General features: G+C 46.3%; 1 protein-coding gene and 1 long non-coding RNA gene across 5 annotated transcripts; both read right to left on the bottom strand.

Moving 5' to 3' along the window:
* Positions 1-5360: 5360 nt before the first annotated feature.
* LOC121015776 (uncharacterized) lies at positions 5361-7657 on the bottom strand. The gene is made up of 3 exons (XR_005783961.1): positions 7151-7657; positions 6461-6551; positions 5361-5702 (listed from the first exon to the last, which is right to left on the bottom strand). It is a non-coding gene; the product is annotated as an uncharacterized LOC121015776 (long non-coding RNA).
* Positions 7658-11177: 3520 nt separating this feature from the next.
* Positions 11178-15977, bottom strand: LOC121015775 (endogenous retrovirus group K member 7 Env polyprotein). Of its 4 annotated transcripts, none has more exons than XM_040452957.1 (2): positions 15369-15977; positions 11178-13102 (listed from the first exon to the last, which is right to left on the bottom strand). In XM_040452957.1, the coding sequence occupies exon 2, from the start codon at positions 12886-12888 to the stop codon at positions 11503-11505; it is 1386 nt and encodes a 461-aa protein (XP_040308891.1). In that variant the 5' UTR covers positions 12889-13102; positions 15369-15977; the 3' UTR covers positions 11178-11502. The 4 variants fall into 4 exon arrangements, with proteins under 4 accessions (XP_040308891.1, XP_040308894.1, XP_040308892.1 ...); XM_040452960.1 differs by having other exon boundaries at positions 11178-12740; XM_040452958.1 differs by lacking the exon at positions 15369-15977 and adding an exon at positions 14013-14189.
* Positions 15978-16268: the final 291 nt, after the last annotated feature.

Raw genomic sequence — 16268 nt, 5'->3', positions numbered from 1 at the left:
TGCCTAGAGCAGGGAGGAAGCTGACTGCAGAGAATGCATATCCCTCATTTGCTGTATAAATTAGCCTACGTTGGAGAGCAGGGTTTGCTTTTGTCTTCAATATCTACTCTATTGAGGTATAATCCGCATACATTAATAGGCACTTTCAGTGTACAAGTCCATGACTTTTGATAAAATGTGCCCCCACTGGGCGGGCTATCATCACAATAAAGATCCAAAACGTTCCGATTACTCAGAAGGTTCGCTAGTGCCCCTTCGCCAAAGACCTAGTCTCGGCCCATTGCCTAGGGAGCCACTGACATCCGTCCTTCCGGTTACCTTGCCTGCTCTAGAATTTCGTATTACGAGACCGATACAGCAAACCATGCCTCCATCTGTTGACAGACACAGTGGGCTTTGCTGGGGCGGGGCTGGTCAGGCCTCCATGCCCTGCCATGGTGGGGGTCCAGGGAGCGTGCACAGAGGGGAGGCTGCGACCCAGATGGCCATCTTAGGTGCTGGGAAGAACCCTGTGGTCAGGTTAGAATCCCTGGAGGCAGAGGTGGTGGGAGGGACAGTCCATTTTGGCAGTGTGGGCGGTGCGGGGGTGGGGGTGGGGGAGGCAAGTAACTTGGGGATTGGGTGTCTGGAACATTCACAAAACTCCCTGAAAGACACAAATGGCTTTTAGGCATGCGAGGCTATCCCCAGGCCCCTTGCATATGAGGAGATAGATGCATCTCTGAACCACTTTAGCATCAGGTCAGACGGCAAAGGTGCGAGAGTTAAGTAATGTGCCACGTGAGCTCTAGGTGAGGGAAAGTAACTACGTGTTTCTCTCCAGTATCGCTTGGCACCATCATTTTGAAGGGCAACTTGGCAGTATCTTTCAATTTACCCACATTTCCTTTAACCAGGAGTCCCAGTCCTTGGGATTGCTGACTTTACAAATAAAACTGTCAGGGTGTCCTTCTCCCTCATCCACTTTAGAGAGTCACTGTCTTATAAATACTTTGAAGTCCCTTACTTGCTGCTGTCTCCTTTCTCTGACACGGTTCCATCCCTGGATGAGACCCCATCTTATATTTACACGACCACACCACTCAGGTGAGCTGGAGACGATATCCAAAAGTGGACCCACAGACTGCTTCAAAATGACCTACACGCCAAATCAGCCAGAAACATTGTCCAGAAATCAGTAAGCTCATGCTTCTTTCACAAAATACTTTCTCCAGAACCCCAGTATCTGTAACCAATCTTCTTCATGTTCTCACATCCTAGATTTCCCTTCTTTTCCCATTATCTTGCCTCATCATTCATGAAAAAATTAGATCCCATCAGGCAAGAGCCAAATTATCTTCCCTGATAAAACAAGATGAACAAGGTCTGCACTCATATTATCCTTCTTTTCCCCATCATGTCAGAAATTGTGGAGTGACTTACAGTTACCTCTACCTCATTTCAATACTAAAGTCTCCATCCAATGGGGAGCAGAAGCCTCATTTACTTAACATACGATGTACGGATAGGGATGTTTCTTTAAGGTGCATGCATCACCTTGTGCCCACCCCTATAGCCAGTGACAAGGTTCCCAAACTTAAATATTCATCCTAACCCTAAATCAAAGGAATCCATCTACCATTGCTGGGGGAGTCACAGCTTTGGAAGTTATTCCCTGTGATCTCCTTATTTGCTGCAATAACGTTGACTTTGTGCTATAATTCACCTGATGTAGTTTCTATCTGTGACTCATGGAGGAGAAAACTTGTGTTAGTTCAGCTACACATTTAGCAAGAAAACAAGAGAATCAGGCCTTTTAGAAACTAGACACAGAGAGTTGAGCTTTGGTCATTGTAGCAACTGGCACCTCAGTAGTAACAACAGAAGGTTTCCAGAATAAATCGAGTTGGAGGAGCTGGCATACCCTGCTGCCATCAGCCCCTCAGGCTCCAGGCAGGCAGCAGCTAACGTCATTGTTTGGTCAGGGTTCTGGATCAAACTGCACCCCCCCTCCCTTCTTCTCAGCCAGAGCGGTGCTTGGGAGGGTGGTCCCAGAACAAGTCTCCTCTCATCTGCAGACATCTTGCCAACACCTTGACCACTTTGCCTGAGATACCAACTCCGCTGTACCCATGTGTGATTTTCCTGCAGATCTGGGACCTAGTTCACCACTTAAGATGAAACCCTGGGCACTTGATTCAAATGCAGAAAGCTCTGGTAGAGTCAGAGCTTTTGACCTAGCTTGGGCTTCTCTCCAAGGAATGGCTTTCTTCCCCTGTCTCACTCTCATCCTTCAGCTTCCAAACTGCTGGGAGGGAGGGAGGGAGGGAGGAAGGGAGGGAGGGAGGAAGGGAGGGAGGGAGAGTGTCTGAGCCACTCACCTTGTCTGGGGCAAAAAGTCTCCTCCTTTTCCTGCCCCAGGAAACCCCACTAAATCATTTAAGAATCATGGATGTGAAGGCTGACGTCTCACTGCAAGCCTTCCTTGGGGGGCGGGGGGCAAGTCAAAGGAGGATGTTAAACAGGTTACATTGGTGACTTAGAGTTCATAGTCCAAACACAAGTGGGAATGGTAAGGAAGGCCTGGTGGGGGATGTTTTTGAGCCCTCAGCCCTGGGCTCTGGGCCCAGCACACTCCTAGTGCAGTACTCTGCTCAAAGTGATGGTTTTTGTCCTTAGTCTTCAAGTTCCACTATGTTCCTACTCTCCCACGGGCATCTGGCAGACGCTCCTTAACCAAACTTTCTCTTTACCCGTACTCCTCTGAGTCCTCTTTCTGACTAGGCCTGGGCCTTGCATTCTGTCCTTAGCCAGCTTCATCCAATTTTAGCAAGAATCCTCCTGCTCATTAAGTTTAGTAAAAATTCCCCATAATTGAATTCCGATCAAATTTCTCATTCTGCAGCAAGAATCCTGTTGAGTTGATTGAAGATTCCTCCTCACCGTGATGTTTCCTCTTAGTAATTTTCCGGCCGCTCACCCCCATGTGTTCTCTGGCTATAAATTTCCACTTTTCCTTGTATTTGCCATTGATCTCAATCTCTCTTCCCCACTGCAAACCCCCACTGACTTCAGAGTGAGAGGGAGACACAGAATCTGAAGCAGCTCCAGGCTCTGAGCTGTCAGCACACAGCCCGATGCAGGACTGGAACTCATGAGCTGTGAGATCATGACGTGAGCTGAAATCAGACGCTTAACCAACTGAAACTTCCAGGCACCCCTGCAGTGGTCCCTCTTGAGTAAAGTCTTCCCTCTGCTATAACAAGTGTCTGAGTCTCAGACACAATCCCCATGGGAAATCCTCAGTCTGAGTCCAGACACCCACAGGTACTCTGGCCAAGGGATTTCACTGCCTCCTGGCCATGTCAAAGAGGAAGATGGGCAAACATGAATGAACCTCAGAGACAGTACTTCTGAATGAAGCAGGGAGGGGGTGGGAGAGGTGGGGCTCTCATTGTGACTCAAAGTCATCATCCCAGGCTTGTTTCAAAAGTCAGACTAAGGGGCACCTGGGTGGCTTTGTTGGTTAAGCGTCCAACTTTGGCTCAGGTCATGATTGTGAGTCCAGCCTTGCATCGGACTCTGTGGGACAGCTGGGAGCCTGGAGCCTGCTTCCGGATTCCGTGTCTCCCTCTCTCTACCCCTGCCCTGCTCACACCCTGTCTCTCTGTCTCAAGAATAAATATTAAAAAAAAATTTTTTTTAAAGTCAGACTAAAAGAGTGAACACAGCAAGGGTGTGAATGTATTCAATGCCACTGAACCACACAATTAAAAGTAGCTAAAATGGTGGGGCACTGGGGGACTCAGTTGGTTGAGTGTGCAACTCCTGATGTTGGCTCAGGCCTTGACCGCACATTTTGTGGGATCAAGCCCCATGGTGGGTTCTGTGCTGATAGTACAAAGCCTGCCTGGGATTTGCTCTCTCCCTCTCTCAGTCCTTCCTCCCCCAACTCTCAAAATCAAAATCTTAAATAAAAATTTAAGAAAAATAGCTGAAGTGGTGATATGTATTTTTACCACAATTAAAAAAAACAAACTTCTTCTTCTTGGTTTGGAGTAAGGGAATTTCTGAAAGGCAAGGAGAATTTTAGCATTTAATAGCTAAAGTTCATCCATAGCAATTATATCCTGAATTATATGTCTTTCTTTTCTTCCTTTTTTCCTTTATTTCTTTCCTTCCTTCCTTCCTTCCTTCCTTCCTTCCTTCCTTCCTTCCTTCCAACTTCTTTCCTTCCTGGGAACACTGCAGACCAACCAAGGCTGTGTGTGTAGACTGTGTGTGACACTGAGGATATGCAGAATCATGCTGGAGGGAAACTCTTTCAGTGTGTATATGCATTTAGCAGGGAAGGGTTCTTTCTTAATTTTACGAAAAGCTCACAGAAAAGCCTGGTATGTGCCAACATATACTACTTTTAAAATAGTTGATGTCACTTTATATGTTATTAATAACCCAATCATGTCTTTTATTAAACATATTTACTGAGGTATGATTGACAAAAATTGTGTATATTTAGGTTGTATGACGTGAGGGTTTATCTGTGTGTACATTGTGAAATGATGACCACAATCAAGTTAATTCACATAGCCATCACCTCACATGGTTAGTTTAAATTTTGTAGGTGTGGTGAGAACACTGAAGGTCTACTCTCTTAGCAAACTTCAAGTATAAAATACTACAGTATTATTAACTGTAGTCACCACGCTGTACATTAGATCTCCAGAACGTATTCATCTTACGATTGAGCTTTGTATGCTTTGCCCAATGTCTCCCCGTTTCCCCTACCCCCCAAACCCTGGTAACCACCATTTTATATTCTGGTTCTATGACTTTGACTTTTTAAGATTCCACATATAAGTGAGCCATACAGTATTTGTCTTTCTATGTCTGATTTATTTGTTTAGCACCGTGTCGTCAAGGATGTTGTCACAAATGGCGGGTTTCCTTCTTTTTTTAATCGCTTAATAATATATACATGCACATATGCATATATATGTTACTGACCTTGGGGATCTTTGACTCTAGAGCGTAGAAAGAGACATGAGGCCAGGGATGGTGTGGATAGCATTTAGTACAAGCTCATGCCCGGGCATGATGGAGACAGTCTTGGTAAGGAATACTAGGATGCTCCCGAAACAATGGCCAGGGAAAGTTTTTATTTTTTTAATGTTTACTTTTGAGAGAGTGAGAGAGAGAGAGAAAGAGAGAGAGAGAGAGAGAGAGAGAGAGAGAGAGAGGCAGAGAGGGAGACACAGAACCCGAAGCAGACTCCAGGTTTTGAGCTGTCAGCATAGAGACTGACGCGGGACTCAAACCCATGAACTTCGAGATCATGACCTGAGCCGAAGTTGGATGTTTAACCTACTGAGCCACCAGGTGCCCCCAGGGAAGGTTTTCGAAGGGTAGAAGGCAGGAAAGGAGTGACATCTAACCCTGTAAGGGTGGAGAAATATAGGAAGTTGGGTGTGCAGGTGCAGTTGACAGAACATGCTTTTTCATACGTGGTATGTTTTATTTGTGTGATAACTCTCTGCCCCTGGGTGTGATTTTTAGCCTTATGAGGGGAAAAGTCAGGGAAAGGTAGGTGCTGGGGTCCACTGTCGCTCTGACTGGTCTGGTGTAGTCTTTGTCCCAGCAGGCCAGTTGTAAGTTGAGCCCCAGAGCCTGTTTCAAGCTTGTGGGTTTGGCTTCTTGATTGTATGCAGCACCTGTACAGTGGGCTAGAGAAATGGGTTATGTGAGGGGGCCCAAAGTTTTCTACGAAAGAAATGTCTCAGAAAAAAGAATTGCAAATGGGCAGATAAAGAGCTTTCCTTTTGAAACAGACTGAAACTGCAAGGAGATTAGGGCCTAGAGCAATTTCATTTCATGATGTTTTTATAGGCAGGTGCCTCAGAGTCCCTGACACACACACACAGACACACACACACACACACACAAACCTGTTTAACACTTCATTTTGGCACCAGGGATGAAGTCTGTTTATTCCAAAAGCATCTTGGAACCAGAAGTGAGTCCAATTTTACAATCAACAGTGAGTGACTGTACGCAAAAAGTTACTTCAAACCTCAAATAGATACAAATAATCCGTACACGAATCCTGATGGCTTGCTGGTCAACCGCCCAAAACTCCCTCAAGCCCCAGCCTAGCAGACTGCTGGTCAACCTGGACTGCGGAAAGAGGCATGCAAGGCAGCGTCCAACCCGGCTCTTTCGTCACACACGCTCCCTGCAACAGCCACATCAGTCGCACATTACAAGTGTCGAGCCGCCCCCCATCCCCTTTCTCCATCATTGCCAAGGCTCCCCAACCCCGTCCCCGCCCACGTTGAGCCACGACGAGGTGGGGAAAGAAGCGGGAATCCAGGAGGATTCACGCTCGCGGGTTAAGTGCGACGGCAGTGATCCACGTAGGACCACGGGAAACCCCGTGGCGCCCGGTCCCAGTCTCGGAGCCGGGGCCGCCCTCTCCCCTTACCCGCCGCGGTCGCGGTCGCGGTCGCTTCCCGCGAGCCAACAGGCGGCGAGCGGCGTGTGCTGGTCGACCCGTCTGGGCAGCCCCACAACCCCTGCGGGAGACGCGACGACAGCCTCCCTAAGAGACCTGCTCGCCCAAACCCCGGCGAAGGCAAGACCCGCCGACGCCGTGGCACCGCCGAGCACATCCTGCTGGCGCTGCCGGCCCCCTGGAACTCTGCGGCGCTGACTGCGGCCGAATCCCAGCCGTCGCTAGTCTTGCGGAGCTCCGGGGGAAAAGGCTAGAGAGGCGGGCGCCAGGTGGCGCTAGACAACCGGGCCGGCTCCGGACCGCAGGCGGGCGAGGGCGCACCACCGGCCGCCTGCGAGTCCGATCTCGTCCCGGTCCCCTCGGATGGCGCTTCCCCGCGCCAGGTGGGCGGAGGGTGTCCCGCGGGGCCCCGGGTAGTATTCTCCCCCCCGCCCCCCCCCTTCCCCAGGAGTTCCCTGCCTGGATGGATCGGCCCTGCCTGACAGGGCTCGGCACCTACAGCAGAAGGGGGAGTTTGAAAACCTTTTTCTGGAAATCTCCCTGGAATCGCCTTCCCCTGCCTGGGACGGTGGACGGGAAGGGGACAGACTGGAGGCGGCGACTCGTGAGCCGGCGCAAAATTCCCCAGAGTCGCCGGCACGTCCGCGTCCCCTAGCCCACCTTCTTTCTCAGAGCGACAGCGGTGCTTCTCGGCGTCCTAGATGGACAGGACATCTGCGGGGGTAGGGTGGGCCGGGACCGAAAAACTGAAACCATGAAAGTACTGGTAGAAAGCGTGGAGGGACGCCTCTCATTCTACGATGCTGGAGTGGAGGTCTCCCGAAAGCATAAAGCAAAGTCCAGAATCCATCGAAGAAATGATTCATCAACTTGCCCGCGTAATGAGTAACCAAAATGGACCTTTGCATATACCACAGGGAAAGTCCCTTGGCAACAAGGGGGCGTGGGGAGCATTTGGGCACACGCATGGGTGATAAGAATATTGATGTCAGCACTATTTGTTACAAGAACAAAAAGTTGGGAAAAGATCATAGCCATGAAGGGGAGCCACGTGGAACTCTGGTGTACCCCATACAACGCCATACTATCAATTGTCTTCTGGTTTAGGGATTCGTCTACCCAGTCCTCTATAACAAGTATTATACACTTGGTGACTTATACAACAACGGAAATGTATTGCTCACATGTCTGGAGGCCAGAAGTCCAAGATCAGGGTGCTGGCATGCTTGGGTGAGGGCCCTCTTCTGGGTCACAGACTTTCCTTGGAATCTCATATGGTGGAAAGATCTAGGGAGCTTATTATAGGATCGTTTATTTTTAGTTTTTCATGTTTCATCTTATTTTTTAAACGTTATTTTTCTATTCTCTTGTATGTTGTAATATGTTAATTCCTTTTTTGCATTTTATTTTATATTCTTCATTTCATTTATTTCCTGTAGAGGTAATATACAATGTTGATTCCTTTCCGGTGTCCGATGCAGTGATTCAACACTCCATACATCACCCAGGGCTCAGCAGGACAAGTGCACCCCTTAGTCTCCATCACCTGGTTCACTCATTCCCCCAGCCACCTCCTCTCTGCTCACCATCCTTCTGTTTTTTTACAGCCAAGAGTCTGTTTCTTGGTTTGTCTCTCTCTCTCTCTCTTTTTCCTTTGCTCATTTGTTTTGTTTCCTAAATTCTACATACACGTGAAAACATAGGGCATTTGTCTTTCGCTGCCTTATATCACCTAGTTCCATCTATGTGTTGTTTTTCTCCCCCTGTGAAGGAAATTCTTTATTTTTTTCATTCTTTTTTTCAAGAATAGAATTTAGTGAGTCATCATTTACATGTAACACCCAGTGCTCATCCCAGTAAGTGTCCTCCTTAAAGCCTCTCTCTCCTTTAGGGGTTCCCCCCACACAACTCCCCACCAGCACTCCTCGGTTTGTTCTCTGTATGAGTGAAATCATATGAGGTTTGTCTTTCTCTGTCTGATTTTGCGTAGCGTAATACACTCTACTTCCGTCCAATTTGTTACAAATGGCAAGATTTCATTCTTTTGGATCGCCAAGTACTATTCCACTGGGTCCATATACTACATCTTCTTCATCCATTCACCACTTGGCAGACATTTGGGCTCTTTCCATTCTTTGGCCATTGTTGATAATGCCGCTAAGATCATCGGTGTGCCTGTGCCCCTTCGAATCAGCACTCCTGTATCCTTTGGATAAATACCTAGTAACGCAATTGCTGGGTCGCAGGGTAGTTCTCTTTGTAATTTTTGGAGGAACCTCCATACTGTTTTCCAGAGTGGCCGCACCAGTTTGCATTCCCACCAGCAGTGCAAAAGGGTTCCTCTTTTTCCGCATCCTCGCCAACATCTGTCGTTGCCTGAGTTGTTCATGTTAGGCATCCTGACAGGTGTGAGGTGGTATCTCGTTGAGGTTTTGATTTGTAGTTCCCTGATGATGAGTGACCTCGTGCATCTTTTCATGTGTCTGTTAGCCATCGGGAGGTCTTCTTGGGAGAAGTGTCTGTTCGTGTCTTTTGTCCATTTCTTCCCTGGATTATTATTTTTTTTTTTTTTTTGGATGTTGAGTTTGATAAGGTCGTTCTAGATTTTCAATACTAACCGTTCGTCTGATACGTCATTTGCAAATATCTTCTCCGATTCCGTCGGTTGCCTTTTAGTTTTGCCGATTGTTTCCTTCGCAGTGCAGCTTTTTATCTTGATGAGGTCCCACTAGTTCATTTGTGCTTTTGTTTCCTTTGCCTCTGGAGACGTGTCAAGTAAGAAGGTGCTGCGGCTGACGCCAAAGATGTTTTTGCCTGCTTTCTCCTCGAGCATTTGGATGGCTTCCTGTCTTATGTTTAGTCTTTCCTCCGTTTTGAGTTTATTTTTCTGTCTGGCGTAAGAAAGTGGTCCAGGTTCGTTCTCCTGCATGTCGCTGTCCAGTTTTCCCAACACCACGTGCTGAAGGGACTGTCTTCATTCCATTGGATATTCTTTCCTGCTTTGTCAAAGATCTGTTGGCCATACGTCTGTGGGTCCATTTCTGGGTTCTCGATTCTGTTCCATTGATCTCGGTGTCTGTTCTTGTGCCAGTATCATACTGTCTTGATGATTACAGCTTCGTGCTACATCTTGATGTGTGGAATTGGGATGCCTCCAGCTGTGGTTTTCTTTCTCAGGATTGCTGTTGGCTATTCAGGGTCTTTTCTGGTTCCGTACAAAATTTAGGATTTTTTCTCATAGCTCTGTCAAGAAAGCTGGGTTTCTTTCGGTAGGAGTTGCGTCGAATATGTAGATTGCTTTGGGTAGTATTGGCATTTTAACAATATTTGTTCTTCCGATCCAAGAGGATGGAATACTTTTCCATTCTGTGTGTGTGTGTCTTCTTCAATTTTTTTCATAAGCTTTCTATACTTTTCAGTGCATAGGTTTTTCGCGCCTTCGGTTAGGTTTATTCCAAGGCATTTTATGGACTCGGTGCAATTGGAAATGGGATCGATTCCTTGATTTCTCTCGCTGTTGTTTCATTATGGGTGTACAGGAACGCAACCGATCTCTGTGCCTTGATTTGATATGCTGCGACTATGCTGGACGCATGGATCAGTTCTAGCAGTTTTGGGGGGAATCTTTTGGGTTTTCCGTATGGACTGTCACGTTGTTGGCCAAGAGTGAAAGTTTGACTTCCTCCTTGCCAGTTTGGATGCCTTCTAGTTCTTCTTGTTGTCTGATTGCTGAGGCTAGGACTCCCAATACTAGGTTGAATAACCGTGGTGAGAGTGGACATCCCTGTCGTGTTCCTTACCCTAGGGGGGAAACTCTCAATTTCCCCATTGAGGATGATATTCGCATTGGTCTTTCCCATGTGGGTCTTATCATCTTGAGGTATGATCCTTCTATCCCTACTTTCTTAAGGGTTTTCATCAAGAAAGGATGCTGAGTTTTGTCAAATGCTTTCTCGGCACCTACTGAGAGGATCATGTGGTTCTTCTTTCTTTTACTGATGTAGTGTATCACACTGATCGATTTGCAGACATGGAACCAGCCCTGCATCCCAGGTATAAATCCCACTTGATCGTAGTGAAGAATTCTTTTCATGTACTGTTGGATTCGGTGGGCTAGTATCGTGTGGAGCATGTTTGCCTCCATGGTCATCGGGGAAATTGGTCTCCAGTTTTCCTATTGAGTGGGGTCTTTGTCTGGTTTTGGAATCAAGGGAACTCTGGCCCCATCGAATGAGTTTGGAAGTTTTCCTTCCATTTCTATTTTTTGGAACAGCTTCAAAGGAAGAGCTGTTAATTCTTAGTTAAATGTTTGGTAGAATTCCCCTGAAAAGCTATCAGGCCCTGGACTCTAGGTTTTGGGGAGACTTTTGGTTACTAATTTAATTTCTTTCCTGGTGACGAGTCTTTTCCATGTTTCTATTTCTTCCTGTTTCAGTTTTGGTGGTTAATGTTTCTAGGAATTTGTCCGTCTCTTCCAGAATGCCCATTTATTGGCGTATAATTGCGCATTATATTCTGTTGCGACCGGCGCAACAAACACTGAGATCAGGGTCCTGAGGGTAGGGGAATGGAAGAAAGAAAAGGAGAGAAGCCAGTTTGGGAACAGGAGGGTCCCATGGGCTGATGGCCCAAGTGACAGCTTTATTGTTGCTGTACACAATCTTCTATATCAAGACTCTGTGGGTCAGGTCATTCTAAGAATAAACAGGTTTCGCATGATCGCTGCCAACCAAAACATTTAGTTCTGTGTACATTGTGAACTTTCTAAACGGGTCACAGCAAGGTCCTGTTGGTAGATTGTTAGCAAAACACAGTTCCCATGTTTGTTTCTATTTGACCCGGGGTAGAAAGGGGGGTAACATTACTGCCAACACCCACAGACCACAGGCTTCAGGAATTAGATTTCTCCGCCTTGGCGAGGCTTTCGTATGCCTTTGCAAGTGGGGGAATGGGAGGGGAGGGGGAACCACCGGGTTGGCTGAGTCAACAGGGAGCCGTTGCTCAACCCGGTCTCAGCCTGGCTCCGGGGTCTGGCCTCCTACATTTCCCCCTATTGTTTGTAATTGCAGCATGTGCATCCTGGCTTGGTATGTGGTAAAGGCAGTGAGACCCCATCTCCAGAAACAACACAGTAACATAAGTATAACAGATATTACGGAAACAATTTCAATAAAGATCCAAAGGGAATGCTGAAGAATATTAAATGGATTAAGCCCATTAAGTTGGTGCAGTATGGTTCCAGCGAGATCTCCAGGGTCAGGGAAACTGAGTGAGCTACTTGCAATAGCATTTATCTCTTCTTGTAGCTGTAAGAGGTCTAAGCTAGTGTTAGCGTCATGCCAAACCCCTTGTAAATGACGACGCACTTGTCCCCAGGTCATATTGGTATACTCTAACGGGGTGACACAGATATGTTTATATGCATCATGACAAATTAGAGAAAATCTGGTACGCAAAACAGCAAACTGATCGCCAAGATATATCAATGCTTCTTGTAGTGCCTCCAATTGGGCTTCCAATTTACGGTCTATTCGTTCTTGAGTGGCAAGCACCTTGGATATATTATGAGCCAATTCATTTACATGGGATGCCGTTTGGGCACTTTCATGTAAGGATATTACAGATACAGTTGCAGAGGCAATGACAGTCACTGTTGCTATGAGTCCAGCAACCAAGAGTCCAAGAAACCGTCTGGTCCTGTGCAGCCGTTTACTGATTTCTAAGGCCAATTGAATCCCATAATTAGGATACCAAGGTCCTGTAACATTTACTGGCAACATCCAATAGGGAGGTTGTAAGACCAGATAAATCTTCATTTCACTTCTAGAGGGCCCCTCTACTAGTAGACAATTGGTCAAAACACAAGCAGGACAAGTCAGCCGGTATAACTGATGACCATCTTCCTTCACTGGAGTAATGGCTCCATCTCCAACAATCAAATAGTAGGGAGGAGGAACACAGGCACGCAATTGTAGGACTGGAGAAAGAGAATAATCTGGAAAACTAAAGCTGTCATTAGTATACATTTTATCAAAGGCAGCATATAACTTCCAAAGATCAGAATGAATTCTTCCTTCAGGGGATTGCAAAATGGTTTGTGGGATAACCTTGTGGTGTTCCTGCACCTCGTTAGGAGGTGGGCCCATATCTCTTAAAGGAACCACTAAAGGTCTCCTTGTTTCCCTTTGCACTTCCAAAATAGCCATAGGTGTTTCTTGAAGGAATGAATGCCAGGCCTCTCGGGAATAATCTGTAATGGTATAGTTTATGCCTTTAGGAGTCATCCTTAATGAAGAGGATTGGGCACATTTACCCCAAGGTGAGTCCCCAGTAAGGCCTTGACCAATTGAGGGACATACAGGAAGATTTTGAGGGGGATCACGTGGTCCAAAAAACATCCATTCTCCTAATAATTCTCTCTTTTGCCGATAAGCGGCAACGGAGCGAGATGTACATGTGGGGAATACTTTGTCTTTCCCTTTAATATCTCCCCCTCTTTAAGTTTTTGCAGATACTGTTTTAGTGTCAGGTGAGCGCGTTCAACAATAGCTTGTCCTGTGGAATCATAAGCCTTGCCAGTTGTATGCTCAATTGGGAGTCGGTGGCAAAATTCTGCAAAAGATTTAGAAGTATAAGCACTACCATTGTCAGTTTTTATTTTATGAGGTTTGCCCATTGCTGCAAAGGCAGAAAATAGGTGATTTTGAACATCAACAAATGCTTCTCCTCAGTGGGCTGAAGCATGTATATAGCCTGAGCAAGTATCTACAGACACAGGTATATTGCAATTTCCCAAAAGGTAAATATTGGGTGACGTCCATTTGCCACAAATCATTGGGCCGAAGACCTCGGGGATTAATGGCATAGACCGGCTGTGGGAAGAATTGCGGACAGATGACGCATTGTTTAACAATTTGTCTGGCCGCCTCACGAGATATTTTGAATTCTCGTCGAAGGGCTGCCTCATTCTGATGAAAATTATCATGACTCCTTTTGGCTGTTTCCAAAGGAGTGGTAATGGGCAGAACTTGCAATAAATGGGTTGCTGCCTCGGCTATGCGATTCCCAGCAACTAGGGGACCAGGTAGATCGGTGTGAGCTCGATTGTGGGAAATATAAATTGGACTGTGCCGTAAATTAAGAAGTTTTTGTATAGCATGAAATAGATGATAAAGTTCCTCATCCGCTGTCAGTATAAAGGCCGTGGGAAGTTGCAACACGGCTGTGACAACGTATTGACTGTCAGAATAGACATTTATAGATTCCGGGTAAGTTTTTAAGGCTACCTGTACAGCATAAAGCTCGGCCCTTTGGACAGATTTAGTCGTATAATTGAAAATGATCAAATTTTTATGTTGGGAAGTGACATAATACACTGCAATTTTACCCTCTTTACTAGCATCCACAAAAATGGAGGCAGCGTCTTCAATCGGCTGACAAACAATAGGATTATAGGGCAAAATATCTATAAGACTGAAACCTTGTATTAAAGAATCAGAAGGTAAATGAAATTTAATTTGACCTGTAAAATTAGCCAAGGCAAGTTGCCATTCGATGGACTGGGCAAAAGCAACGTCCACCAGCTTCTCTGTCAGAAAGGCACATGCAATAATTTCTGGATCGTGTCCAAAGAGCTGAACAGCTCGGGATCTTCCTCTAATGATGAGAAGACAAACCATAGATAGCAAAGGATTAATGACATGCAGGGAGTGTCATTCACTCCCATTCAAGTGGGCCATGAGATTGCCACAGAATTGCAAAGGGGATGACCTGAGGTTTTAATATTATTAGATACAAAGGCTGAGAAGGGTCAATTCTAGTGACTGGGGCCTGCCGAATGGCCTGTTCTATATGTCTTATAGCTTCTTTAGCTTCTTGAGTGAGACTTCGTGGGGACGCTGGAGAACCATCTCCTTTTAGAATATTAAACAAAGTCAGTAATTGTTCTGTGGTGACCCCTAGTGTATTTCTAATCCAGTTTATATCTCCTAATAATTTCTGAAAATCATTTAGAGTAGTAAAATGTCCGGTTCTAACTGATCCTTTCTGAGGTCGAACAGTTGATTTGGAGATGAGATACCCTAGGTATTCAAAAGGGGCTTCCTTTTGAACTTTCTCAGGGGCAACAATCAAATTATATGCTTGAAGGCACCTTTGAAGAGAAATAAAAGCTTCCTATAATAATTCCTCAGTTTCAGCAGCCAAAAGCAAGTCGTCCATATAATGGATGTAATATACATGGGGGAAGCTCTGTCTAAAAGGGGTCATTGCTCTGGCCACAAACTCTTGACATAAAGTTGGACTGTTAGCCATGCCTTGCGGTAAGACCTTCCACTGGTACCGCTCAGCAGGTTCCTGTAAGTCAGTGGAAGGCAGGGAGAACGCAAAATGTTCTCCGTCGCCAGGGGCCAACGGAATGGTAAAAGAAACAATCTTTTAAGTCCAAAACTAGTAATTGATATTGCAAAGGAATGGCCGATGGGGAAGGGAGGCCGGGTTGCAAAGCCCCCATGGGTTTCAGGGCAGCATTAATCGCTCTCAAATCCTGCAGCAACCTCCAGGATCAAGGAACTCTTTAATACAGGTCCAGGTAGACCATGAGGTCCTTGGAACCGCAGCCCCATGAATCTTCATTTGACTTTTAAGTTCCTGACCAACTCGCTGCCAAACCTTTAAATCAACTGTACCCCCGTCTGGAAACCATGGGCAATAATCGTGCACTATGTCAAAAAATTCCCTAAGAGCTGACTGAGAAACCTTAATTCCCTTCTCCTTCATAAGAGCCTGCAAGGCAGTTACAAAATATCCCTGTTCCGTACACTGTTTCTGTCCCATAGTTTTACTCCCGTCGTCTGTGCTGCTGGCACAGTTCCCCTACCTGAATTAGACGCTGTGCGATCTGCTTTCGCTTTCCTCCCTGTTGTCTCAGGTCCCTGTTCGGGTGCCACTTGCTGCGACCGGCGCAACAAACACCGAGATCAGGGTCCTGAGGGTAGGGGAATGGAAGAAAGAAAAGAAGAGAAGCCAGTTTGGGAACAGGAGTGTCCCCTGGGCTGATGGCCCAAGTGACGGCTTTATTGTTGCTGTACACAATCTTCTATATCAAGACTCTTAGGGGTCAGGTCATTCTAAGAATAAACAGGTTTCACATGATCGCTGCCAACCAAAACATTTAGTTCTGTGTACATTGTGAACTTTCTAAACGGGTCACAGCAAGGTCCTGTTGGTAGATTGCTAGCAAAACACAGTTCCCATGTTTGTTTCTATTTGACCCGGGGTAGAAAGGGGGGTAACATTACTGCCAACACCCACAGACCACAGGCTTCAGGAATTAGATTTCTCCGCCTTGGCGAGGCTTTCGTATGCCTTTGCAAGTGGGGGAATGGGAGGGGAGGGGGAACCACCGGGTTGGCTGAGTCAACAGGGAGCCGTTGCTCAACCCGGTCTCAGCCTGGCACCGGGGTCCGGCCTCCTACAATATTCTCTTATTATTGCTTGTATTTCTGCAGTGTTGGTTGTGATCTCTCCTCATCCACCCTTGATTACATTTATTTGGGTCCTTTCCTTTTTGCTTTTGATCAACCTGGCTAGGGCGTTGTCAGTTTGGCCAATGCTTTCAAAGAAACAGCTGCTGGTTTCATTGATCGGTGCTACTGCTTTCCTTTTGTATTTGGAAAGCGTTCATTTCTGCTCTAATCTTTCTTGTTTCCCATCTTCTGCTGGTTTGGGGTTAGCTTACACTTGAAAGCTAGTTCATTTCATCTTGGACTGTGTCATC

The sequence above is a fragment of the Herpailurus yagouaroundi genome, unplaced genomic scaffold (assembly GCF_014898765.1).
Source record: "Herpailurus yagouaroundi ecotype Mexico unplaced genomic scaffold, PumYag 208, whole genome shotgun sequence".
NCBI classification, from domain to species: domain Eukaryota; kingdom Metazoa; phylum Chordata; class Mammalia; order Carnivora; family Felidae; genus Herpailurus; species Herpailurus yagouaroundi.
Note: the sequence above shows the minus strand (reverse complement) of the source record. Positions and strands in the feature narration are given on the sequence as shown.

Bases quoted from the DNA above. Each gene is read 5' to 3' on its own strand.
- LOC121015775 (XM_040452957.1), bottom strand. From the start codon at position 12,888: ATGTTTTTTGGACCACGTGATCCCCCTCAAAATCTTCCTGTATGTCCC.